The 26,207-nt window shown below is 44.6% G+C and overlaps 1 protein-coding gene across 1 annotated transcript in view; it reads right to left on the reverse strand.

Moving 5' to 3' along the window:
• LOC122375827 (metabotropic glutamate receptor-like) overlaps positions 1–26,207 on the reverse strand; it is a gene marked incomplete at both ends in the record, with an annotated part of 58,306 nt that overhangs the window by 20,944 nt on the left and 11,155 nt on the right. Inside the window, 3 exons of the mRNA XM_043355363.1 lie at positions 354–528; positions 7,259–7,510; positions 17,017–17,161. Of these exons, the coding sequence (XP_043211298.1) occupies positions 354–528; positions 7,259–7,510; positions 17,017–17,161 (572 nt within the window). The remainder of the gene's footprint in view (positions 1–353; positions 529–7,258; positions 7,511–17,016; positions 17,162–26,207) is intronic.

Consider the following 26,207-nt stretch of genomic DNA (forward strand, 5'->3'; position numbering starts at 1 on the left):
TTCAGCAAGTTGTTGTTGTGTCCAAAATATTTGTTTCTCCCATGACCGTAGGCATACCCGGCAAATTACAAGCCGTTGCTGAAAGAAAGTGGACTGGGTGGCCTCACTCTTACCAACCACCGATATCGTCCAGCCTTCAACTAGAAAGTTTCCGATAAGATAAATTCTTCCGTGCGCTGTTTTTCACTACATAAATTCCCAACTTCTCGCAATCAGGTCACTTCCTAAACTGAGGTGCTTTCAACTTTCTGACAAATACGTCCTATTTATGCTGTTTTTCCACCCACAAATCCCCAGAACTTCTCTTTCTGCGGCGACAAGTTACCCCGTTCTCGGCACTTTGGTCCACTCACTTGAAGGCATGTGCGAACGCCATGACGGCATCGCTGACGAACTGCAGCTGGGCCTCGAACTGAGTGTTGTTCCTGGTAACCGGCTCGTGCCCAGTACAGTTGCGCGTGTACAGCTCGTTGTAGATGGTCGATGGCGAGTCAGGAAACTTACACTCGAACTTGTGCTCCCAGTACTCTGAAACGCAAGATAGGGCCGGATTGATTCAGAGCTGACAGTTATCTCAGCGTCCGCGCTCTGGAGAGCTGGGCTAAAATCCAGCAGTTATATTCAAGAGAACCTCTGAATGCCTGAGAGGGTTCAAACACAATTTATTCAGAGGAATTGAGATTATAATCATGGAAATGCGTCCAATATTTCCCTAACTCAGTTACAACGCTAAGGAGTGTCGCAAAACGAAAATAGATTTGGTAGAAACTGAAATACCATGAAGAGACTCGCTCCATTATGTAAAGCATGTAAGACAGCAGACACATTAGCATCATATTCATGCATCCCTGCAGTGACACGAAGTGATAGTGGTAGCAACACGTCAAAATACATTTTTCATCAACCTCAGAATAAGAGTCCGTACAGAATAGACATGATGGTAGGAGATCCAAAGAAATCTGGAGCAGTCTATGTAGGTAGACTAAAAAAGATTGTATTGTTATGTCGACAAGTGGACCATCGTGAACAACACCCGATGCTCGCCATACGATACCGGTTATAACCACCAAATAAAGGTAGCATTGCTTACTTTCAAATTTGAGAGATAAAAAAGCCCTTACGGCCTACGGGTTCGGAAAACGTATTTCTTTTACGATGTGACCAACAAATCAAACTCTCTTACCAATGCCCAAGACCAATGAGGCCACTGTTAAAGGAAACTATGAGCTCTAATTGTTGCAATAAACTAGCAAGCCCCTGTAGAGGCCCTGACAAGAGTGATGAAATCCAATGCATTATTCTTAATTTATGGTTTCCGTCTGTTAACGATTATCGTCCTCGTCACAGTACTTTATTACATTTGGGCGATACTTATGTGACGACACTTTGGCTACTTTCTTGGAGTGCTTTCCACACTAAAGATGCTTTTGTATCCATAAATGTCCGCTTACGTAATAAACAGTCGCACCTCGAGCAATTGCACAATTGCACACCCTGCAGCAGTGAGGACAGATCGAGGCAATGGCCCTCGCGTGCACAAAGACCTTGTACATTTGGGACCGATATAGTTTTTACTGATGCTAGAAATGACGCAGAGATATGTTGTTGATTTTTGTCTCCGAAGGTGTCACATTGGGACTGAGATCCCGGCTTTGTAGAAAATCTTCTTTCCTCTGAGAGTTTATCGAATTATCACTAAGAACCAGAAAAATAACAAAAGAAATCACTGGTGACAATCCGCTAGTGTTATTTTCTGATGAAATCTTGTTGTGGGTCTCCTCCGGCAAGAGATGATCCGTTGAAAAAACATTCATATTATACGCATTTTGAGAAAATATGGTGACTTTTTGAGAAAATAAACGTATAAAAACTCAATTTTCTCGATACCCTGAATTCCCAGTGGTCACTGACGGGCGAATGTGATACTACAAATCTCGCATTCATCATTTGCAGGTAAGCAGCCGACTATCTGATCATGTGCACATACAAAGTCTTTCATAATAACGGTCTACCAAAAAACAGCACGATCAGCATTCAGCACTATCTATCCTTCTTTCTCGCAGATCCCTTACAGTTTCCCCTCACCTCGCTCGTCCAGCCCCCATTCTCTCCCTGCTGCCCACAAGACTCTCCACAGCCAATAAGACCCTCCCAACCACCGCCCTTACCACCGTAGGACTCTGATCGGCACTGACACAACGCTCTCCTTGATCTAATTTCTCAGCATCCGGGAGGACCTTGCGGCTTCTTGGCGGTCCCGCTTTGGAGGCATAACGCCCATCTGCATAATCGGACCACTCCTGTCCATTGTGCCATTTACGTCATCGGAAGAACGGCATCTGCGTCATCGGGATGACGGCGGAAGGCGGCGGCGGAAGGCGACGGCGGAAGGGAGCCGATGCTGACTCGTCGCGCAGCGCCGCTTGGAGTGGCGGTAGAGGGCAGGCGCTAGAGGCTCTCCTTGTGGGAGTATGGGTTTTCGCCATGGTGAGATGATGGGTGGGTAGCTATTTCAGTCCGTGGGATGATAATGCGGTGGGACAGTAGTGGGACCGATGGGACGCTGGGACGATGGGATGAGGATGCTCCGATGAGTGAAGAGGTAGAGTCTGCTAGGTAGCGGGAGAGACCAGTGAGGTCAGAGGCAGCACTCATAAGACCGCCGACCGCCAGACAATGGGCTACGCCGCTGAACCCCCGCGGTGCAGCACAGTCACCTCGCCAGAGGCCTTTGTTAGGCGCCAGCAGCAGACTTGGCAGCGACGGGGTCAGATATGGGCCTCGGGCAAAAGGCAGGATCTCTGGCATGAATCACCGAAAAAAAACAAGGAACCTCTATCGCCACAATGTTATATTTGCAAACCATCAAATTTCTTACGACATGCCGAATAAATTATCGGTTCTAAATGTTCATCAATGGAAATAACGGCAGGATCAGGAGGCACAGCATGCCAACCCTGGCCATGGTGAAACAAAAAGCCACTAAATGAGCGTGATGGATTCATCGTGCAGGTGCTGCATGCAAATTTAAATTAGATTCGATGAGAGTTAAACTATTATATGGTATGTATTTATTGATGCTTGCTGGTTTTACTTTATACCGATTGCTCGGATAAGCTGATTCGCTTCCCTCAAGTATATCGAAGCTCCCTTTGGGAGCTCCCTTTAAAATAACTCGAAGGTATATTTAAATACCGAAACGCTCGATACTATAACAAGCAAGAGAGAATTTTCATATATATTTAGAAGATGTTTTTTAAAATTTTAAATGCGCACAAATCAAGAATATTGTATTATTCTTATCGATCTTAATACGCTGATGATCTTCCTAAATATATCATCTTTAAGCTCATGATCTTTATAGTCCAAAATCAACTTTAAACGAACAATGCTATTAAAAACCTAGGCGTCATCCATTATTCATTTTCAATCCATGAATAATGGATATTATTCACAATTTATCATTGTCATATTTCACTCGAAGAACTCGAGTCCATAAAGTTACGCATTCAATCGATGTTAAGCTCGGATACTTCGGGCAAATTCTCCGAAGATTTAACCATCAAACTGAAGCAATTCGAAGCTAGCACAAAGCTATGCCTAGGCGAAATCGTTGGCCAAACTTCGTAAACAGCAAAGCTGGGAGAACAATATGTTTTTTTGCGGTTTGTATCATTTAATAAGATAGGTTAAAAATAAAACAAAATATCAATTTAACTTTAATCACCTCAAAGGACTTTGCGTGTTTTTTCTTCTAAACACCTGCCAGGTTCGCAACATCTAACTCTTCGTTCTATTCTACGAGCAACTCGTATCTTTCCGTCGCAGCCATGTGTCTTTTTCTCGTTTTCTGGTCGGCTGGTCACCGATCACCGGCCATATATAAAGTATATCCCCGGGGCCTTTCCCGAGGACCGAGGTGACCGCCATGTAGGCGGAGGGCTGAGCTCCCGTAGAAATCCGGATGTGGTCATGACGGCCAGCCGAAAACCGATCAAATTCATCCGCTTTCCCTCGCATCGAGTGTTCGTAAAATTGAACATTCACACATCGGTCCCAGACAAGAAAAAAGTGACACTTCTGTGCTCCTTGCATATTGTTCGTCATCCTCTAGGACGCATCATGAACCGAATTCACCTAAACCTGAGAAATCTAACCCAAAATTCTAACAAGACGGCCTGAAGCCCATCCACCCATCCCTCGTGTAATTTTGCCTTGCTCAGCACCTCCCCATCCCTCGTCGCTCGTCGCGGCCACAAAAAAGGCTGTCGCCGCTGAGCTGCGCCGTCGACCCGTCTCGATCGGGGTGAGGTACGGCCCGGGGGCTGAATGCTGATTGGCCCGCCGGCGGCGACACTCGAGGGTGTGCGCCGTCACAGACGGACGCCGACCCGTGGTCGATCAAAGCGAGGAGACCCCTCAGCTGTGCGCGGCTAATCTTTCCAGCGGCTGGAGTCTGTCCGACAGGTCGGCTGACGTGCGTTCGAGGCTCGCTCGCAGGTTTCCAAGCACGACACCGTCGATGCCATCAATAGAAACTAAAATCGATTGCTGGTGTTATTCGAAGTTGGTTTCAAAGTAGTGGTAGACTCGTACGTGGAAGATGGCTTTGAGGATGTCTTGCCAACAACTTCGTTGTGAAGTCGCATACCACGATGCTTTTTCAGTTCAATATTATGCTCAAGACTATTGAATTTTTCCCTTCCACTGTTGACCAGTTAATCACAGGATGCGATTGACCTGCCAGCTTTCTTGGGCCGCGATTGCTGAGCTTTCAATTTTGATTTGAAGTTCTCAACTTTTACCTGCCACTGAGCCAGCAGCTTTGAAACATGCAATCTGAGTTGAACTTTTGTAAGCTAAGTCCGGGTTTATTAGACAGGGGCTCTGCACTTCGCTGCCATGGTACCTATATGCCCTATATGTATATTAGCCGTTTTCACGACGACCATCTGGTACACATTTGGTGCACGTCTGGTACAGATTAGGTGCAGATTTGGTCAAATCAGGTTTAGTGTGTCTCTTAGCAGCTATCAGCTAGGGTTGCACTAATTGCTTATATGCCTGCTTTGTCATATTATCAGAGAGCAACATCGATTAAAACACTGAAATAAATTCATAAAATGAAGATATTTGCTGTAAAAGAAATTAGGTGCAGATTTGGTCAAATCAGGTGCATTCGCTGGATAGCCCGTCGTGAAAACGGCTATTATGTCTTTAGATAATTCAGCTGTTTATTCATTATTCATCAGCAATGCAAATCTAATGGCTTCATTATAACTCTAAGTATATGCCTATTCAAACGCTCTTGAAAATAATGAGTTGCAAAATTACCACTTAGCCCGCAAATTGCTGGGGGGGGGGGGGCGTTAAACGCCCCCACTTTTTTCGCCGCGCTATAGCATAAAAACGGCGCACCGCAGGCGCGCCAAAATTTGGGTACCTGTAGGGAATTGATTGAAGTATATTGTGACAAAATTCCAAAAAAAAAAATCAGTCGAATTTTTTTTTTGAGAATCGAGGTTTTAGTAACGTCATGATTTCTGAGTTTTCGCCCAAAAAACGGCAAATGTTCGAAAAATCATATAAAATCACAAAATAGACATACAGACATGCCGTAAACGCCATTAGACTGCCAATACCATGGAAAATCAAATGGCAGTCTTCGATTTTTCATTATCGTTCCGCATTTTCCAAAATCTTGAACTGAATCTTGGCATTTTCTCGTGACTACTTCACGACCATGATATACATGCATTTCTTATATTGAACTTTTTGAATTAAACACGTACACATATGATTAAATGAATGCTACCATCGTGTTCTACGCCCAAAATTACCCACAAAATATGTGTCACAGGCTGCAAATATCAGTTTTGATTTTCTGGGATATGTGCCTACCTGGTTGACCTGACCTTGACCCTGACCTATGCTTGACTGACCCCTACATGGATCTGACACTCTTGTAGGCCTTATATGAAGGATTGTGCACCGTTTTGACAGAGTTTATGACGAGAGGCGCCCATTGCGAGGTTCCGAAGTCCATGCTACTGAAAGCCCGATTTCATGTGTTTGACCTAACCTTGACCCGACCTGTGACCTCAAAATTCAATTTTGAAGTACTCATCTGAAGCGTCTCGTCGCGTTCTTTCGTTTGCCGCCTCGTGCGTTTCGCTGCGCCTATTGGTTCTCGAGTTATCGGCTGGGGGCGTTTAACGCCCCCCCCCCCTCAGCAAACGGCGGGTGGCGAAATATCCCCAGCAACTACCGGGTTAAACGTTAAAATAAACTTCGATCAAACATCGTGCAGGCAATTCAAAACATACATTAAGTTTGCCATCTATAAAATGTACTTCCCTCGTGACCGATCAAAATACATTGGTCGTTACTGCAAGTACAGCCACTCATAGATCGTGACGAGGATTACTACATCACGTCATAAACTTGCTCAAACACTATCCACGGAGTGGGGCCGAACGTATCGGAAGCTCCTGATTGGCCCGCTTCCTACGAGCCCACTACGCCGGGCAGTCGTAATTTTAGTGAAAACGGCGTCGGGTCGTAAAGTCCCGAACATTTATCATAAGACATGCACATCCAGAAGCAAACAAATTAAAATGAAACTATAGTGTCGCGGGGTGCTAGGCGGCGCCTCCTCCACCAATTGAATCGAGGTCTCACCGTCCCAGCAACTCGGACTCCACTCAGAATACTCATAAGCAGTAAGTAATGGAATTAAGCCAGCATAATCCCACTCGCAAATTGGGCATACTTGGCGACCCATATGAGTGTCCCAGTAATTCTGAGCGGAATTTGAAGCGGCGATTTGGTCGTGTTTTTAAGCCGGTCAAACCACCATGCGGCTATCGGAGCTGGCCAGGCCCTGACCGGAAATTGGACCATAAATCGCCAACGCTCTATTGAATTATTGATATTGGATACTACCGATGGCAAATAAATTCCTTCGGCTGCCATGAACGGTGTAGACATGGCGTCGCGGCAGCCACATTGAATCATTATGACTTCTATCAGCGGACTTTCGCAGTCTTTGACAAACAATCTCATTACTTTCCATCGACGCCCATCACTCACCTCTCACCAGCTCTCCCAGCAAACAAATCTCTCTCTCTCTTTCTCTTTCTTTCTCTCTCTCTCTCTCTCTCTCTCTCTCTCTCTCTCTCTCTCTCTCTCTCTCTCTCTCTCTCTCTCTCTCTCTCTCTCTCTCTCTCTCTCTCTCTCTCTCTCCCACCCCTCTCACCTGTAAACCACGGGTTCCTCTTGTTGTTCTGCACGGTCAGGTTGAGGAAGTACTCCTCAAAGCCATGAATGGGGTTGGCCTGCGGCTGCACGGAGAGGGTGCCCTCAACCTCGGGCTCGTTGCCATCGGAGACGAGTGATCGCGCCGACCAGCCGTCGGAGCCGATCCACGAGAACAGGCCTGTTGCGTTCATACGGCGGACGGCGCGCATAACGCCGGCTACCTCCTGATCTGAGCCGAATATGATCACACCTGAAACGGAGCGGATTTTATGGTTGGAAGGGCCGACGAGCGTTCTACGAACCGAGAGCGACCTATTTGGAACGAAGACGAGAGGTCCATGAAACGCTAGTGACTTACTTGGAGCCTAGTCTAGAGGAAACGTGGTATGTTAAACGGGACAAGTGTTCTAGGTTAAGAGTATCATCCTAAGTTGGAACGGAGACGAATGGTGTGCGAAACGAGAGGCATACAAATTATTAATCATAGCATCATCAACTCATAGCAATGGACTGTTAGTCTGAAATACAAATCTATCTATCTATCTATCTATCTATTAAATCGTCGTTTTATGGCCGAAGTGAGTTGGGCGTTATCTGAAACGTGACCCAGGCAAAATGTGTCTTTTTTAGCTGGATGATAGGTAATGCAAGACCAAAATATGGTCGTATTTTAAAATATCCCTTGAAATATTCAAGCACCGTCATAAGACAAAAAAAAAAAATGAGGAAAACAAAAACATTGTCGGTGTATAAATAATGTACAAAATAAGATGCTGCCCTATGCTTGATGATGTTGTCAAAGTGTTATGCAACTCAGGTCCGAAAATCCTGCTAAGAAAAACAAAGTAATATGATGCATTACACTGCAAACCCCTTAAGTTGCGCTGGTCGCTAATGCCAGCAGATCACCCCATAAAATGAGACCATTCAAGAGAATTGACAGTCCGTTTAAGCGATTATGATGTTATCCATGTCCATGTGGTATGCGAAATGCAGTGTTTTGCCGCGAAATGCATAAATGAGCGAGTGTGGTGTTTCAAAAAGAAAATCATGATCAATCCAAAAGTGAATGTTTGTTGAGTAAACACTAAAATGGAAAAGTCTCGTACTCAAGTAGCTATGCCTCAAGCCGTATTTCTCGTCATAATCTAGGGACGATCATAAGTGGTTTCAGAAAAGAAGAAGAAGAAGAAAATAACGGTAAGAAAATACGTATATTTGCATTAATCCGCTGTCCCATTCCAATAACAATTTCAGTAAATCAAATTTCCCGCCATGAATAAAAATTTTCAGCAACCCAATGATTAGCATACGTGAGTTGCTCAATATTCAGATCCACCATATCGTCGTTATGGTCATTAAGCTGCTATGCATTACATGCAGCTTGACCTTTACTCTTGCAATATTTTATGATAATGAAGTATGAACATGGGTAATGACCAATAAGCAAATCATAATGCAGTGATTTATAGCCCTACATTATGCGCATGTATGGAAATAAGCAGGTCCATATTCTGGCACTTTGGCCCAGTGCGGCACCAGCCAAAAGCTCTCACTCCACCAGTAGCCTTTCTCATAAACATTTTTTACTATTACTGGTGTATAGTAGAATAGTGATTTCAAGTTTACTAATCACTGTTGCCCTCTGTCTCATAAACAATAGTGAAAAGTAATTAGTAAAAGAGTAAGATTTCGGAGCTCAGTAACGCTTGAAAACGAGTCATGGGACCTCCGTGTGGAAGATATCTTTTTAATTTTATTTTGATCGTCGAAATGCGGTAGACACCGTTGCAGTTCTGGCTATATATCTTGGTAGCTAGACCAATGATCGGCACGGGACCAGCATCCACGTATCGATAATTGAACGAGCTGTCAAATAACATCGATTTATGCCGTGAAGGCACCGGCGACTGTCTGATGAATCATGCGATTTGGAGATAGCTGGCGCAGCTAGATATTGTTTTCGATGAAAAAGGGTCAGAGTTTTTAAAGCAGGCCCCCACGGCACACCCACTTTTAAAATATTTCAGTATTCCGTGCGCTTCTTGACATTAAATTAAGGATCCCTGCAAGCATGTTGGTTTTGACTTTTGACCTAAATTGGCTCGAGCTCAATTTTTAAGGTCGAGATTTATTTTGCTGAGACCTTTCGTCTGGTCACTAACATTTCATTTTCGGTAGCTGCTGCCTGCTTCATTTACAGAGCAATGCAAAGGAAAGGAAAACACCCCCGGACCTGGGCACTGGATTGGACTAGACTTTCCCTGGCCCCTGGGTTGGATTTCCCTGGCTCGGCTAGCCTAGTCCGTACCACATCTGTACGTGGCTTTAAAAAATGCACATCACATTTCAGTTGCATGTATTTCGTTGTAGTTACATATTCACATGGTTATTATATCAAAGATTACAAACGCACAACCGCACAGACACTTACGTATCTACAACACATGGGCGAGAAAAGAGATCTCCACGTGCCGCCAGTACGGCGCAATGTGAGCTCGTACGGGCGCTCCCGCGCCGCGGTCAAAGTTGCTATTTGCTCGTCGGCCTTCTCCTTCACACTGTGCAGTGTGCACGGTTGGTTATTTGAGCACATGACTTCGATAGCCGGCAGATCCCACTCGTCGTAGCTGACCGTCACCTACAACGCTGCTTATAGGTGGGCATACGAGAACGTCGCACACAATAGCCCCAGTGGATGGCATCACTGTAGGTATATGTAATGCATGACTCCGTCCGACCAACCGGTACAGTCATTAGAAGATCCAGAAGTTATTTGATATGCTGGGGGAGGCATGCTCCCCAATAAAGTGCTTCATTTTTTTTTTAATTTCTCGGATTGTGATATATTATGCCTATTTGTGCTGTCTAAATCAAACTACTTATAAAAGTTGTTGGTTTTCCTCTCAATGCAAGGAAAAATGCGTAAGTTCGTACCCATGGGGCGCTGCAGAGGGGGATAAATACTCCAACGTGCCCCTCGAACCATCAGTGGTCACGGCGGTGAGCGCTATTTTGCTTCAGTTGCATCTAAGTGTTCAGCACCCACAAAGTATTCAGCATCGTATTTGTTTTGTACTCACAAGACCAATTATGTTTTTTTCTTCAGTTCAGGTTCAGGTTAAAGTAGGTACCTATAGTAGGTTAATGTTGGACTTGCGTTTATTCTATGCCGACATCGAAAATACTTCGGTTACTGGGTCTTCCTTTATTATGTATCAGTTGATGGCCCGTTGTCCGTGTCTTGTCCTTTTCCAATAAATGTCTCTCCTTCATTGAAAATCCATCGCAGTTCACATTTTGAACGTTTCGAACATATCTCCACTTCACATTAGCTTGCCAGAAACACTCTTGACCTCGATCAGTTGCCCAGGATGGAGAGCCAACTTTTCATATGATTTAACGTGAGGTTTTAGCAACAATAGATATTTTTAAAGAAAAAAATGAAGTTTGTTATTTGCCAATAAAAGGTTTATGCCGAAAACTCAGGACACGCATTAAGACATAAAGTACAATTAAAGCTAAAAGCAAAACTCGTAAGCTGTTTTACTGCAAGGTAGAGCAAGGGTGAAATTGACAGCACGAAAGCAAACGTCATTCGACTTTTTTACTACGGCACGTGCTTTTATGAAACACAACCCAGGATCTTCCTACTGGTCACCAGTAAAACTGCGCCATAGTAACCTAGTAAATTTGCAACTCTAGGTAAAAGTAATTTTTGCTTTATGAAACAGAATTTTACTGGTCAACAGTAAAATCGTGCTTTTTACTATTACTTTTTACTAGACAAAGCTTTATGAGAAAGGCTACAGTTGTCATCAGCCAAAGTAGTCGACACCGTACCGGCAGCGCTCCGGGAATTCACCGTTTAATTACTCGCAAAACGGCCCAAGCCAGCGGCGGGTGGTTGGCGTTTTGTCACCAGCAGGCATCAGCAAAACGGCAGCTCCGCTAGCCCACCTCCCCGCACAGCACAGAAGGAACCTCCGACATCCAAACAAGACACTTCACAGTTGCCAAGGAAGGTATGGATTTGAAATATCAATAGCTGTTTGCATTCCATGAAAAATATTGCATCTTGTTCTTGAGAATTTTGCATCTTGGGTTTTTAAATAAAGATTGTAAGTTTTAGAAGCATTCTAGTTATTTTGGTTTACAAACATCTGCCTGGTCTAAAAAGTCATGGATAGAATGTGGGTGCCATGATTACAAGAAATGTCGCCTAAGAAGAAAAATCTATGAAACCCATGAAAACCTCCAGTTTCCGTGTGCCAGCACCAGAGCCTCTCGCCGCGCACAGCGAATGTCTCGTCTGCCAAACTCCGGAGGGACGCCCTCTGCTGGTTCGGCAGTGTCTCAGACCAATTATGGTCTCGACTGCTCCTTGATTAGGTGGCAATCACGCCGTCACTCTGGGTCGCGAGCTCAGAGAGCTCTCTAGTGGTGAGGGAGGGGAGTCGGGATACCCGTGGCTTGTGGTCGTCACGAGGTGCTCAAATATTGCACGCTGCAGGAAGTGGCTGAATGAATCGCATTGGATGAGTTGTTAGGGGAACCAAAAAATACTGATCGTGGTCATCAGCCATATTTGAAACTTGCCATTGACCAGTCCTGATATGAATTGATTTCATACGCGACGAAGAATAGGTCTCCATGAATTTTATTCTTCGGCCGGAGTGCAAAAAAAAAAAAAGAAACTTCGGACCAATAATTCAATAAATCGAAAAAAAATGCTTGTTTTTAATGACGGGATTTGTCAAGCTCAAACCAGTTAAAATTATATCGCTAATCAAAGAACTCTGTCCAAATCATTTCCATGCCTAAGAAGTTCACACCAAACGACAAGAACATTGCTCGCCAGAACATAAAAGGTCTCCGTGCTTTTCAATAATGCATTGAAGCTAAGCGTTTAACATTATGTTATCAGCAAAGTGCATGAAAAAATTCATTTTACACTTTATGTTTGAGTTTACTTAGTGGGACCATTACATGTGGTGATTAGATTTTCTTCATGCATATTTTATTCCACAGGTAATCTAATTTCGCGCAGCGGGAGTCGCTACAACGCTACCCTATAATGCTACCGCATATTTATTCCATCAATTACCTAAGCCCTCAAAGCGGCCTATTGTCGAGTCTAGCCTAAAATGGCCAGACCTCTGCAGCGCACACCGATAAGCCGAGGCCGTTGTCTCGCGGCGACAGGAACCGTCTCGTATCCCGCGTGCGGCCGATCCTCGTGAACGCTGCATACCCTTATCAAATGGGCGCCATTGCCGAGAACGATTGCGTTATTACACAGAACGGTCAGACCAGATTCGCCCGATCTATTTCCCGCGATCATTGGGGGAAATTCTCGACACGTCTGCGCCGAACATGTGTTGGTTAGCATAATGCAGCTCGTCTGAATACAAAGCTCAAATTGTGGTAGAATATCTCATAATCACCTGAACATAACGGCGTTTGGGGGTGTATCATCACTGCTTTTCGAGTGCCATGACTTAAACGTTAATTAATAATGGTATCAAATGTTGCAGCTGTATAAACATGTAACACATCAACAATAAAATACAAGATATTAATGTAATATTTAACATCCACCAATCTAATTAGTATTAAAAATAATATATTTAGTCCTAAAATAGAAACAGCCATCTTCATTTGTGACAATTGTCTATGAAGTTGCAATGAGCTGTCGAGTCTCATACTCCATGCATAGTAAAATAGCACTCACTAGACTGTTTATGGGTCTGTGAGATCAATTGTAATTGTTAACATGTTTGAAATAGCTGTGGAATTTAGCCTCCTAACTCAATCCTCCTAAAAGCGCCATGACCTCTCTAGCGTAAGCCAATCTAAACGATCAAGGACGCATTGCTAGCCGTTGAACGCAATACTCAAAACTGCAGATCCCTCTCATGATCGCCTTAACCTCAACAACCTTTGCCTAAGCCTTCTCAAGCGTTGACAACGTTTCAGAGCATGTCAATGACGTCACAAGACGCGACCAATACCGTGCCGATGACGTCACACGGTCACGGTCCGGTTGCATCATCTCTTTGGGCCACAACGTCGCGCTGCAGAGCCCTGCTGGATAGATGGGACAGTGATGGAGCCGGCCTAGGATGGCCTGCGCAGGCCGCCTGCCTTTGGCCGCCAGGTCTTTAGAAACGTCAGCTATAGGTGGGAGGATAAGACACGCTCGAGGAACTACAAGCGCATCGCAAGCAGGCATAAGGCACACACGCGCAACTTTGTTAGCATTGAACGTAGTGGTTTTCTGATTGGCCCACGCTGCTGCTAACGAATCCGGCAAACAAGAGAAAACCACGGAAGCGGTCCTCGGGCTATCCCTGATCGATATCCACCACTGCGGATCAAGCACCGACCCTGGTGCACAGGCCAGGGTATGGTGCAGTGGTAAATGAACCGAGTAACAGGCATCGACGTGTGGTTAGGTGATTGTGTATCCAGCAATGTGAAGCTGATTCATTCATGAATTTTGACGAACGTGCGGTGTAGTGCTGGGAAGATGCGAAAATAACATATATATTCATAAATATCCACGTAAGCAGCGTTATCAAAGAAAGTAAACAAAAATTCAGTAATAAATGTATTGCAATTCCACAATGTATTCTGCTTAAAGTGTCATCCGAGATTTGGCGAAGCTTTCTCAGCGGAGTTAAAGTTTAACCGGCTCGTCTCATGGCAAGCTCTGTGTGCGATGGATCGCTTATCCTCTACTTTACATAAGCTTACAGCGACGGCAGGCGCCGAGTGCAGTTTACATTCATGTCTGGTGATAGCACAACGGCATCAAAGGGCTTAAGTCGGCTGACAGTTGGAACTTCCTGTCCAGGGACTCAGTGTGGAAAGTCGAGTTCCTTCAACATAGGTTACTTACGGAGGTCACGGGGTACTCCAGTAAGGGACTTTTTATCCTTTCCAGACCGCACCTATCAAGGGTCTACCCACGCGCTCGGGTCTTTTATTTCGCATGCATTATAGTCGCTTGATAGGTCTCGAAAATGTCAGGCATTTAAATGCACTTCTGGGAGAAGTAAAGGTCAGCAATCTTTTGACAAATTAGATTACTTAGCCCGGACCTACCGCAGAATTCAGTGCACTGAGCCCTGATAAAGAACGACTTACTTTTAACCTCAACTATATCTTAAAGTCAGAAAAAGACATACCTACAAATTAAACAATCAAACGACACATGTGATAGTGCAAATTTGAAACCAAATATCAAGGATCATTTTTATGTTCGTCTATTCTGCTGTAGAGGATGATGCCCAGGTGAATAGAAGCATGCCCCAATGCGTGTCCATTATTAGCTCCTTGCTCAATGCATTTTCGAAACAAGAAGATAGGGCGATGTACCTACTCATGACGTCATATTAGGGTCGAGGTGAATGTCAGATTGTTTCGTCATAGGTCAACACTGTCGTGAATTGTCGGATAGATTGAAACATACTCACAGATGAGGACAAGCATGTGCCAAATAAAGAATACCTTTTGGCTTGAGTGCCAACTGTCAGTAAAACGTATATGCAGAATAGCATGTTAGCCTTCGCCCCAGTGGGGGGGGGGGGGCATATGTTACCACCCTGTCGCGTTTTTTGCGTGTAAATAAAAAACCGCGGCGCGTAGCGCCGCGCCGCTTGGGGTAGCTTTTGGCACATCAATTTTGGACAACGCGTGAAATTTTTGACCCCAGGTCATGTCAGGTCAGGTCACCAGGTTAAGTTAACTAACCAAGCCTAAAATAAAGTTTGCAATCATGTCCAGCCTGCAGTGTTTGTCGGAAAGGTTTGAAACTTGGTGGATTGCATGATGTTATGGGCGCCTACAATTTGTATATCTCGGATTTTCTATATCCGTGACCTAAGGTCAGGTCAGTGGCGTGACCTTTCCATTACAAGTCAATGGAGAAAAATGCAAAATGCCTCTAGATCCGTGTGTACGCATCGGAACAGTCCAAATATTTCAGAATCACAATGATTTGGACCACCCGTGATGACCAAGGTGTCATTTTTGCTGATAGCCTCTAGAAAGGTCATCCGAGGTCATTTGAGGCTACAAACAGTTTTTTTGCCAATAACTCGAGATTGGAAAGAGATAGAACGCTGGGGATGGTCTCATTGTGTTTGTCTTGCCGAGACGCATCGACTGATATGCAACATGACCTTTTCCGGTCAGGCCATGACCTTGACCTGAGGTCAAATTTTCAAGTTGACCTTTCAAGGTCAAATTATAGTTCATTCGACGCGTCTCAGCGAGAGGAACACGATTCTGGCAATAGAAATGTCGTGGCTTTTGGCAGTCGAAAGTTATTGTCGAAAAACACTTTTCGTAAAAACAGCTATTTTTGGAGTTTTTGCCCTCTGGAGGCTAAACCGTTGACCTGAGGTCAATTTTGATAATGACCTGATCAAAAGAAGAGTTCACAAGCTATCGTCTGCTGTTCCATGCGTTTTTCTAGCTACCATAGTTCCTGAGATAACGGCATGTTTTCTGAAAAATATAATGACCATTGACAAATTTTGACCTTTGATGACCTCTGGTGACCCCAATATTGCTCTAAGATGAAAAATGATCAAATACTTTCAAACGTACGCATTCAGAGCTAACGACTGCTTTTCACCGCGTCTTTCTATCCATCTTAGTTTTTGAGTTAGAGGTGGGTGGTAACATATGCCCCCCCCCCCCCCACTAGGGCGAAGTTGGCTGAGACCGCCACTGGGGCGCGGGTTAAGTTTAAAAAATGAATATGGTTCATGGTCTAAATGTTGACAGTTTTATCTACCTACAAAATTAGAAGCTGCGCGGCCATTGCCCTTCATATGCATTCCTTTTTATTTCACTTTGTCTAATATTTCGTAGTTGTAAAAATGTAATGTCACACAAATTTTACACTCACAATGAACTATTATCGAAGCTGTATACCCGCTCCAAGTCATTTCGCGAACAGTACTTCTATAGCTTTTTTTGGAAAGCTTTGCACCATCCATACATACATATTTTCATTTATTCGCATGGTTCCATCTTTGGCACTATATTAGCAGGTAGCTGCGCATTGCACAATGGAAGATATTGCGTAACAGTTCATGGTTTCGCGGCCCACAACCGGCACAGAGGAACATCAAAGCAGGTTGTATTTCAATTTAGCTCTCCCGGTGCTCGGGGCTCCCCTCAGCTGGAACTGGCTAATGCCATAAGGAGGCCGTCCATTTCGCTGTCCGTCTGCCTGAGTCGGCGACTCGTCATCAGCGGGCTGGGTAGCGCCATGGTGGCAGCACGCGTCTGTTCAGTTGGGCGCTCTCCCCCCTCCACTCAGAGGATATCGTGGGAGGATGGGTGGGGGGGGGGGCGTAGGGGGATGTGGGCGCTCGACACCGGTCGGGAACGACCACCGTGCATTTGCGCGATTGGACTCGGACAGTCGTCTCTTGCGACCAGTGCCGCTGCCAGATGGTCCTCAATTATGATAGGAGCCTACGCTCAACTTAAATCATCTGAGACGCGCGTTTCAGCTAACGTTAGACGCACCTTCCCTCAACGAGCAGGGTGAAAATATTATCCACATGCTCGTATTTTTGGTAATAATTTGGTGTTCAGGTGAAAAAAAAATAAATCAGTGATCTGTATACAAACGTTTTACCGCATACCAAGTACCAAAATTGCGGGTGGGGGTGAGAGGGAGGCTCCACATACGCGCTTTTCCGACCGCCGCTGGTAGCTAAGCTCACTCACCTCTGGCGCTCTCCTTTTGAAGCAACTTCTTCACGATGATGTCATAGGCCGCCTCCTTGGCCACCCCCGAGTCTTTTTTCAGTTTCTCCTTCACCGCTATGCAGATGTTGTTGCTGGCCAATAGGCCTTCCAGCGCCTCGAAAGCCTGCGGGCGCAAGCAACAGAAGCGTTGTTTAACTCTGGTAGATGTGGATAAATTACTAAGCGATGGACGCTTGCTTTAATAACATCAGACTATTACATCGTAAATAGTAATGCTGAATTTATTCATCAGCAGATCGAAGCCAGTAAATTTGGCGATATAACCCTACTGTGATTGCAAGTAAAGAGCAATTCCATGGAGGAGGACAAGTTTTTCCGATTGTGTACCGTAAAGTTTTGTGTCGACTTCTCTCCCCTGGGCAACATCACATCGAGTGCGCTTTACAACAACAGCGACCAATTTAAAGTTGAGACTACACACCGTCGCACTTCTTGCATTTTTTATCCACAAGTATCAAAATGTCAAGTGTCTCGGTACTTGTTTGCTTTCAACAAATGAAAAACACCTATACAAATAAAATTGGAAGCCTAAACCTGATAAAAGTAAGCCTTGAAAATAGAGTTGAACCGCATAGAACATTCGACGATCGCCATTTCGGCAATTTTCGCAGTCCATTCGCAGTTAAAGGGACTATCCCACCTTCTAAAATGTTGTTAAAACCAGGTAAATTGTGTCCGACTTTATAGATTGGATGACCAGGAACACGGTTCTGGCATTTATTTTTCATTAAACATCTTAGGCTTCCCATATTCCAAACACAAACTTTCAAATATGTGACGTCACAGCCCAAAATTACCTCCTTCCCCAGGCCACATTACTGTCATAAAGCTGATTCTTTTTACTCTGTAGGCACCACAACAAAGTTCAGACCAAGTTTTAAGCGATTTTTCAACGAACAAACCCATTTAAATCAGAATGACTAAACGAGGTGACGTCACACTAACGGTCGCTCCATGTTGAAGATAGGGCCTTGTACAAGGCCCATTTTCAAATGAAGGGAACGAATTTCTTCAACACCAAGAGGCTGCGGGGGTTGCAACCTAGATAGATAGTGGTTTCTGAACCTCGCCGCAAACTTGGCTATCTCAACTCAAACCCCATGTTAAAGGTGGGATAGTCCCTTTAATCCCAGACTGTTAGTGAACAGGTACCTGCATATAGGCAGATATGCCTGTAGAACATACGGTTCGAAAGGCAAAACTACGACAAAGGTCACAGGATGGTCCCGGTAACGAGTTTTAGTGCGCCTGTCGAACCCTGACGCTGTCGATGACAACCCAAAACGTGATTGCACTGGCTTTGCCAGACAGCTGCGCGAACTCGGATACAACTACAAAGATAAAATGATCTGAGAAAAATCGTATAAATCGCTACTACTGTCTCACTTTGGTGGTGTACATTTTACAAAAACTTCTTGTATAACAGAAGCTTCATATAATGCGCAGAGATATTGTAATACACAAGCTTATTTGTGTTCAGAAACCTGGATGTCTGCATCACTCCTTAATATAACTATTCTATTTTTTATAACCATTTACGAGCGCCATCCATGCAATGTATCATGGGACGACCATTATGCACTTAGCAGTTGTCAAGCATGGTGATATGCACATTAATCGGCATCACGGTAAGACCTCGTCAAAAAAAGAAAAAAGAAAATTATACATCACTTACTCAGAAGTAGGCCATCTCCAGTCCTACTTATACAAACATTACGATAAGCTAGTGGATACAAGACCATGAGGTAGGTGACCCTCGTGTGAGTGCCCCACTTAGGCAGACCCTGTCTCGTGTTGATTTGACGAGTCATCAGGGAGCAGTACCACTGCTTGACCATTCGAGGTCAAACTACGCTCAGGAAAATAAGACAAGCTAACCACCAGTGACCCCTAAATACGAAAAAAATTTGCACAAATTCGTTGATTTTAAACTAACTCCTTTCTACAGCAAAGTTGACTATTGAAGTTACACTTATAGATCAGTCATTTCAGCAAAAATATGGTGTGATTTTGGAGCGATCCTATTAAACAGACGGGAAAGGCTTTAACCACAGCGTACTGGACACTGGTTTAAATATACTCATAATCTACAAACATTATTTTTGCTTCTCTTTTTTCACAATCTGCAGATCCCCGAGTTTTGTGAAGATACAAGCTTATTTCTATTTGACTAGTCTCAAAAGATTTCAATATATTCCTGAGTGGCGCTCCAAGGGGATATGGCGAAAAGACATCCTGAAGAGCTGATGTGAGTGCTATCAGAGCTGTTAGATTTCGTCACAATATATCCCGGCTCGAAGTTGGCAGCCGACAGGCACGCCTGGGACTCGCTAAGGTCGAGAAAGCCACCTCCAAAAGGAATAATCTCAGCAGCCGAGTAGAGCCGTCGACAGCAATCACCTAATCGCGCGTGCAAACCTTTTGAAGTCCTTTGGTAAGCTCTCGCAGTATCACTGTCAGACAGATATTTCAGTATTGAGTAGATTTAGGTAGAATACGCTGGGGAATGTTACATTCCCTTGCAATGACGCTGAAAAGTCGGCGTCCATCTTCTGAATGAGCACCGAAAGCATGTGAGTTATGAATGCAATGACAAACATTGGATATGGGTTAACAATGTCCTTGTATGAAGTAATTAACCCGATTAAAAACTTGATCATCCAGACTTTCTGGTTGCAAGATTGAGTTTCAGGGTGGACGCCCCAGAACACGGATATCATGGACTGATAATAATACTGGTTTCGATATTCCATTTACTTATTCTTCTTCGTAAAGTAAAATGCAATGCTTAATGTTAAATTGTCATTTTAAGCACTATCTTGGCAGTTACATTCTCATTTGACTTTTGAGCCTGACCAGGTTCGTCTGACTGACCTATACCAGATGTCAATCTCTATCGGAAGCAATTTTCAGCCCCGTAGGTTTGAAATTTGTTGGCCAATTTTCGTCGCGCGGAACCGGCTGACACTCTATATCAAGCCAGGAAATTGTCCACCCTTGAACAAGGCAACCACTCGCCAGAGATATCCAGGGAGAAAACATCGACGAGTTACTGAGGGAAGCCAGAATAATACGACGGACAGTTATGTCTAGAATAATAGCAATAAAATGCCAGTCGCATCGAATTTAACACCACCATTAGGATGTTGCACTGATCTTCTGTTCATCGTCCAGATGACAGTCACGCTGTCTCATTTCACAACTATTTTACAGGCTCCCTAAATTCTCCAGCAGCTCTCACCCAGCGCCAGTCTCCATTTCCAGCAGCACCACGCTCCTATCACAAAGGATGCCGTTCCAAACAGCACGTTCACAAGACGGCAGCGGGCCCTGCTTCAATTACCGTACAGCCTATGCAAGGATGATGTTCTTTTCTCAACGTGTGGTGTCCCCCTGGAATGCTCTGCCAGAGGAAGTTATATCGGCACTGACTACGAACAGTTTTAAAAACCGGTTGGACCACCACTGGGCCACAAGGAATCCTCACTGAGTCATTTCTGACCTTATCCGGATGTGGGCCCTGAATAGACCCGGTCTACCCAAGCCCACTAGTAAAACCTAAACCTAAACCTAAGCCTATAACAAACCGGCGTTAGAGCGGAGCAGACGGCTCACAGCGGCCGCGCCGGTCCGAGGCCGCTGGCCTGGCAGCGACGGCCAGACCGCGGTGATAAAACTGGAATTAAGAAAATATGAATTTATGGCCGCTGACAATGTGCTGAGGAAACGGAAATTGCCGCCGCCACCATTTCTAAAGTTGGATGGAGTTCACACCAGGCGGATATAGCTTTAGAACTACATAAGCAGGCTAACAGAAATGGCCCTCTGGCAATGACAGCGCCAATGACCCGGTGGATTACTGCAAGAATCACTGCCTGTTTGGCGTGGCAGCGATAGGCATGGTTTTTATCGCCATTTCCAATATCTTTACAGTATACATCATAAACGACGCTTAGTGTGCTTATTCTCTAGGTAGGTATCGAAACCGCGACTGATAATCACGTCGAGCCAAAGCAGAGCAGAGATAAGAATGAGAGTAATCCAGGAAGAGAAACCGACTACCCGCAGGAATGTAGATCAGTTTCCTGGATGCCAATAGCCCAATCATATATGGTAATGCGTTCAATCACCGTAAGCAGCCCAGGAACTTCCATCCAGGATCGGCGCAAATTAGGAACGAGGGACCAAAGTCGTGGGCCTAGCACGTTCGTGAAGGCAGAAGCCAAACATACTGACTGTAGCCAAAAGAACCTACCAACGCATCACAATCAAAGAACGACTAGGAAAACTTGTGTTCTCCAAGTAGCTGGTGGGGGGTAAAACACCAATAAGCGAAGTACTTTTCACGTGCTTGAGAGTGAACTAGCATTGTATTGTGCTCAGCAAGGCTGTCGACTGCCGATGAAGGGCTGAAGTATGTAGGTCTGAAAAAGCCGTGTGCTCGGTTCTAAACAGATCCTTCTGGACGAAAAAATGGCAAAAAACTTTTGCGGTTAACATGCTGCTCGGTGGATCTTCAGGCATAAGGAATTCGCGAAGTCAGAATACAAGTCGCGAACTCCGGGAAAATTTAAAGGTAGTGTGCCAGCTTTCCTGGACCGTGTGGAGTTAATGGCCCAGATAAGGAGAACCGGATTTTTAGAACTTATCCATACCTTCAAAACTCATGGAAACGTCTTAAATTCTTCAAATTTTGAGTACCCCAGTGCGAAATTCGCCCCGACGGGTTGTCGGTCGTACCCCAACCACATTTCACACCACTATGAACAATAAATGCACACACTGAAATCGCTATTACCGATAGGCTCATCCAATCAAGTTTCGATAAACCCGTTCATCATCATCTTCGAACACGCCTGTTAGGTGTTGCGGTAGACCGCGCCCAAAGCCAGGGCCCCGGTAACGTGAGGTAGCCGAGTCGGGGTAGCGTGCGCTGACCCAAGCCGGGGCCGCGCGTCCTCCCGGTGTCATGTGATAGCCCGGGGCTGCCCGGGGATGCGGTAGACCGCGCCCAAAGCCGCGGCCCCGGCTTGGGTCAGCGCACGCTGCCCCGACTCGGCTACCTCACGTTACCGGGGCCCTGGCTTTGGGCGCGGTCTACCGCAGGTGGCTTCTGCTCATACTTTGTGGTGCGGTGGTGGTGCGTCGGGCCGCGCGCTCTGACTTCGGCCAAGAAAAATGCGTCAGCTGATCATTGTCATTTCTGCCACTTTCATGTGGTGAGATGGGGTCATAACTTAAGAGACGGTTGTTTCATATCAATTATTTTACATAAAATAATATTTCAAACCATAAATTAATGTTCGACAGCCAAATTAAAGAAACAATACCAATACAGGCTTACAGATTAAATTCGACATTGTGTTGTCTACGATTAGACAGCTGATAACTCATTCCCGTACGTCGTAACTCTATAATGACCTTTGCTTATTGTCACATGTGCGCTGCATTCGCGATTGTTGCCGACGCCTGTTTGCAGGTCAGCCCACTACAGTTGTTATACATATCGAAAAAACCGATAAACTTTTAGGCAAAAAAAAAAAAACACTATTTTAGGCCCATTTTTTATTTTTTTTGCGATATTAGGTAAAAACAGAAGCTTCTTATTCTAGGAAAAATAAAATGGGAAATCATTGGAAGGTGGCACACTACCTTTAATGAGGATGAAAACAGCACTACATACATCTTCACGGTAGACAGTGCGACGTTGACCCTTGTAATGCCAACACGTAAGTCAGCACCTACCCAATCGAAACATGCTAAAAAAAAAAACGTGAAAATGATCGGATCGCCTGGTAATGCGACCAAAACGTGCCGTTCCTGTGGTCGCCTGATGGCTGTTAGGTGTACCACAACCCTTCGACAGGAGCAATCAGAGTAATCTATACGCAATGCGTATTGATTCATATAAACAATTAAAAAATAATAATAATAATATCCAGGAATGGGCGCTGTTCCAAGCAACACAAAAACTTATGACACACAGTCAAACACAGACACACACACACAGTACACACATCTGATTTGGTTTTGCTCTGATTTTGATCTAATTCTTTTCAAGTTTTTTTTCTTCTAGAGCACCGTAGCAACATAGAAGGAAAATAAATCACAAAAGGCAGACAGGCGGACAAGCGGAAGCGGCGGGGGTCATCTGGCACCGTCTGCCGCGGAGGACAGAATGGGTGAGGACAGAGCTGGCCCCGCTCCAAGCACCCACATCGCCGGGATATGCGCTACAGCGACAGCGGAGACGGCCGCCAAGAAAGCCGTGCGGCGTTTTTTTTATCCAACCGGCCCGCACGCATCGCTACCAGTCGACCAGAGCCAAGAAAACTGCGTTGCCGAGCCGGAGTGAACTAACGGACCAAATATAATCTGCAAAAATTAACGGATCACCACAAGGACAAAAAATCTGATAGGAAACGAATATATATTTATTTGGTCATTTCTTGCCATCCACAAAACGCTACCTGCAAGCAATACCAGAAAACCTCAATGCCTCTGGGCACCGGCACATCAAAGAAACGCAAACGAAAACATGCGTATAATGGTACAAAGGACGCTGATGAGTGATAAGATCGCTGGCCATCTCCAATCATCGTCAGAACGAGACTGGTGCTGAGCTGACCGTCGGCGGTTGCCATGGTAACGACGCTAAGCTGACCGAGAGATCACTGTTCGGGCGACACAAGAGCTGAGCATAAACGAGGGCTTCTCTGAGTGTTCAGCTTTCAGCACGCTGAGGCATAATGAGCGATTGTGTTTACGTGCCTACAGCGCATTCCAGGAATGTGGATTATCCGCATGGTTTTTATCGGCAGTCAGGAATTACGATCAATGGCCATTCTGGTAAGTGGACGTCTTGCTATATGGCACGACAGAAGCACTTTTATATTATCTGAAATATACTTAGTTGAGTCTTCTCAAGATAGGTCATTTAATTTGAAGAAAATGATGAAAAGAATATCAAAACAGAGTTTACTTTTAATAGAAAAAAAAATTAGAAAAATAAAATATTAGAAAATAAAAACAGAAAATCATAGAAAAATAAAAAATAATAAAATAAAAAGTAGATGCCCTTCCCCACAGTAAGCTTAATCAGTGTAGAAAACAGTAAAATATTTAAATACCGCCCCTTCAAAACCATTCAAAACTACATTGGTTTTGAAGGATTTTATCGTTTCCCGTCCAATAATCTTAAACCCGGTTACCATCCAGCTTCACACATTACTGCTGAGCGATTTCCGTTTTATACTTCCCTGGGAAGGCGTCTGTAAGCCCGTATCAGTGACACACCTAAACAGTAAATTTCCCGTGGCTGATTTCCACTTGGCTGGGATTACTTGGCTGCGGCTGAAATGGATCAAATAATGGGTTCATAGTTCATTGGCGCCGAGCTCGGGCCCCGAACCGATCTCCTTTGGCGCCACCCGCCGAGGGAGGGGGCTCTCAGCCAAACGAGGTCCATCCTGGACCTGGGAGAGCCTTCAACAAAGGCGCGCCGCGTGCCGACATCCAGCTTAATGAGCTCGAGGGGAGCTCCAAGATATGAAAGCTCCCCCTGATGTCACTATATTAAAGGTTATCAGCCCCAGGAATGCTTTCAAGTCTGCTCTTCTCCGTTGAGCAAGTTAGGATTTGAACGCGGAATACATGCTGGTATTAACCGCCACTAAAGATGCCTTCACTAGTTAATATTGGAGTGTGGAGAACTGCGATTAACTAACCTTCACACACGGTATTTTTAAGCTCAATGCTCAACACAGATAATTGTTTGTGAATAGTTGCAGGTCGCGAAGAAGAGGCAGCAGAGGGTACTTTGAATTTTGACTTCTCCAAAAAATGACAATGCAAAGAATGACAAATTTCAGCTGAATAAAGCCTCGTTGCAGCAGGGATCGCTCTCTGCTTCAAATCAATGGCGGCTCAAAAACACTCCACATAAAATGTGTTACAGGGAAGCACCTGTAATCCATTATACAAAACTAGTGGTTACTCATGTATATGATACATCAAGTGATTACCCACTCTATATCCGGATTACATTTACCATATTCACAAATGGGTTGTGTTGGCTAGAAAGAATAAAAAAGTTGAATAGGTTATATGTTTGCTGATGGAAAACGTTCCCAGTGAGAGCGACAACGTTTTATGTGAGCGAAAACTTGCATCAGTTCATCATTATCCGGTTCCTAGAGTAGGGTAGACCGGGGCAAGTCGCCCCGCCGAGGTAAAACGCCTCACCGATGTTTCTCGGAACTGGCAAGGTTCTGGGGAAACATTCTCTCTTCTTTAAAACGTGCACTATATGATCATTATATGAGCAGACTGGAAAGATATTGTGATAACTCTTTAGGGAGATATAGCCAAAAATTTGTTTTTGGAGTGATTTTTATGTTTTGTAGTCAGATTATGCATCATGACGTTCTTTTATGGTTCACATCAGGTTAACGACTTTTATGTATTTTGAACAACTATTGTCTAACGCTTATAATGCTGGGTTGGTCCGTTTTAAATTATGCCTTGCTGGAGTGCAAGGCGTTGTTCTCTGACCAAACTACGTGATGGGGTAAAACGCCCCAGTAGGTCGCGGGGCAAAAAGCCCCATGGGGCGTTTTACCTCATGTGTTGTTCCGACTACCCACTTCCTAATGTTCGGTTGCTGGCGAGCAGTAAGTTTCTATGCAATTTTATGTACCTTTCTCAGCAAATTAATGACAAAGGAAGCATTTTGTTAACATTTGCATTGCAATAATTTATTATTTGGCCTTATGAGGCAGGTGAAAAACCTGTACATACAATAGTGTCATAGCTGAACACCTGACAGGATGGAAGGTGCTAACTTCAGTGCCGTGCCTCCCAAGGTCTAACGGGCCTCTCATATAAGATTTAGTCAACTAGCATGTTCAATCTTTAATCTAGAGTATGGGGCGTCTTGCCCCAGGCCGTGGGGCGTTTTGCCCTGGGGTTGGGGCAAAATGCCCCATTTGCAGTTGCTTCACAAATCACTTCCTAGCTGGGAGTCCGATCATAAGTGAATGAATTTGAGGGGTGGAATTTAAAATAAAATGTCCAAAGAACGCATTGAGCACAAATTTGGCCTTCCAGGTGATGTGGGACAAAAGTTATGTAGCAAAATAAATTATCTG

The sequence above is a fragment of the Amphibalanus amphitrite genome, unplaced genomic scaffold (genome assembly GCF_019059575.1).
Source record: "Amphibalanus amphitrite isolate SeventyFive unplaced genomic scaffold, NRLGWU_Aamphi_draft 001932F_arrow, whole genome shotgun sequence".
In the NCBI taxonomy this organism is placed as follows: Eukaryota; Metazoa; Arthropoda; class Thecostraca; order Balanomorpha; family Balanidae; genus Amphibalanus; species Amphibalanus amphitrite.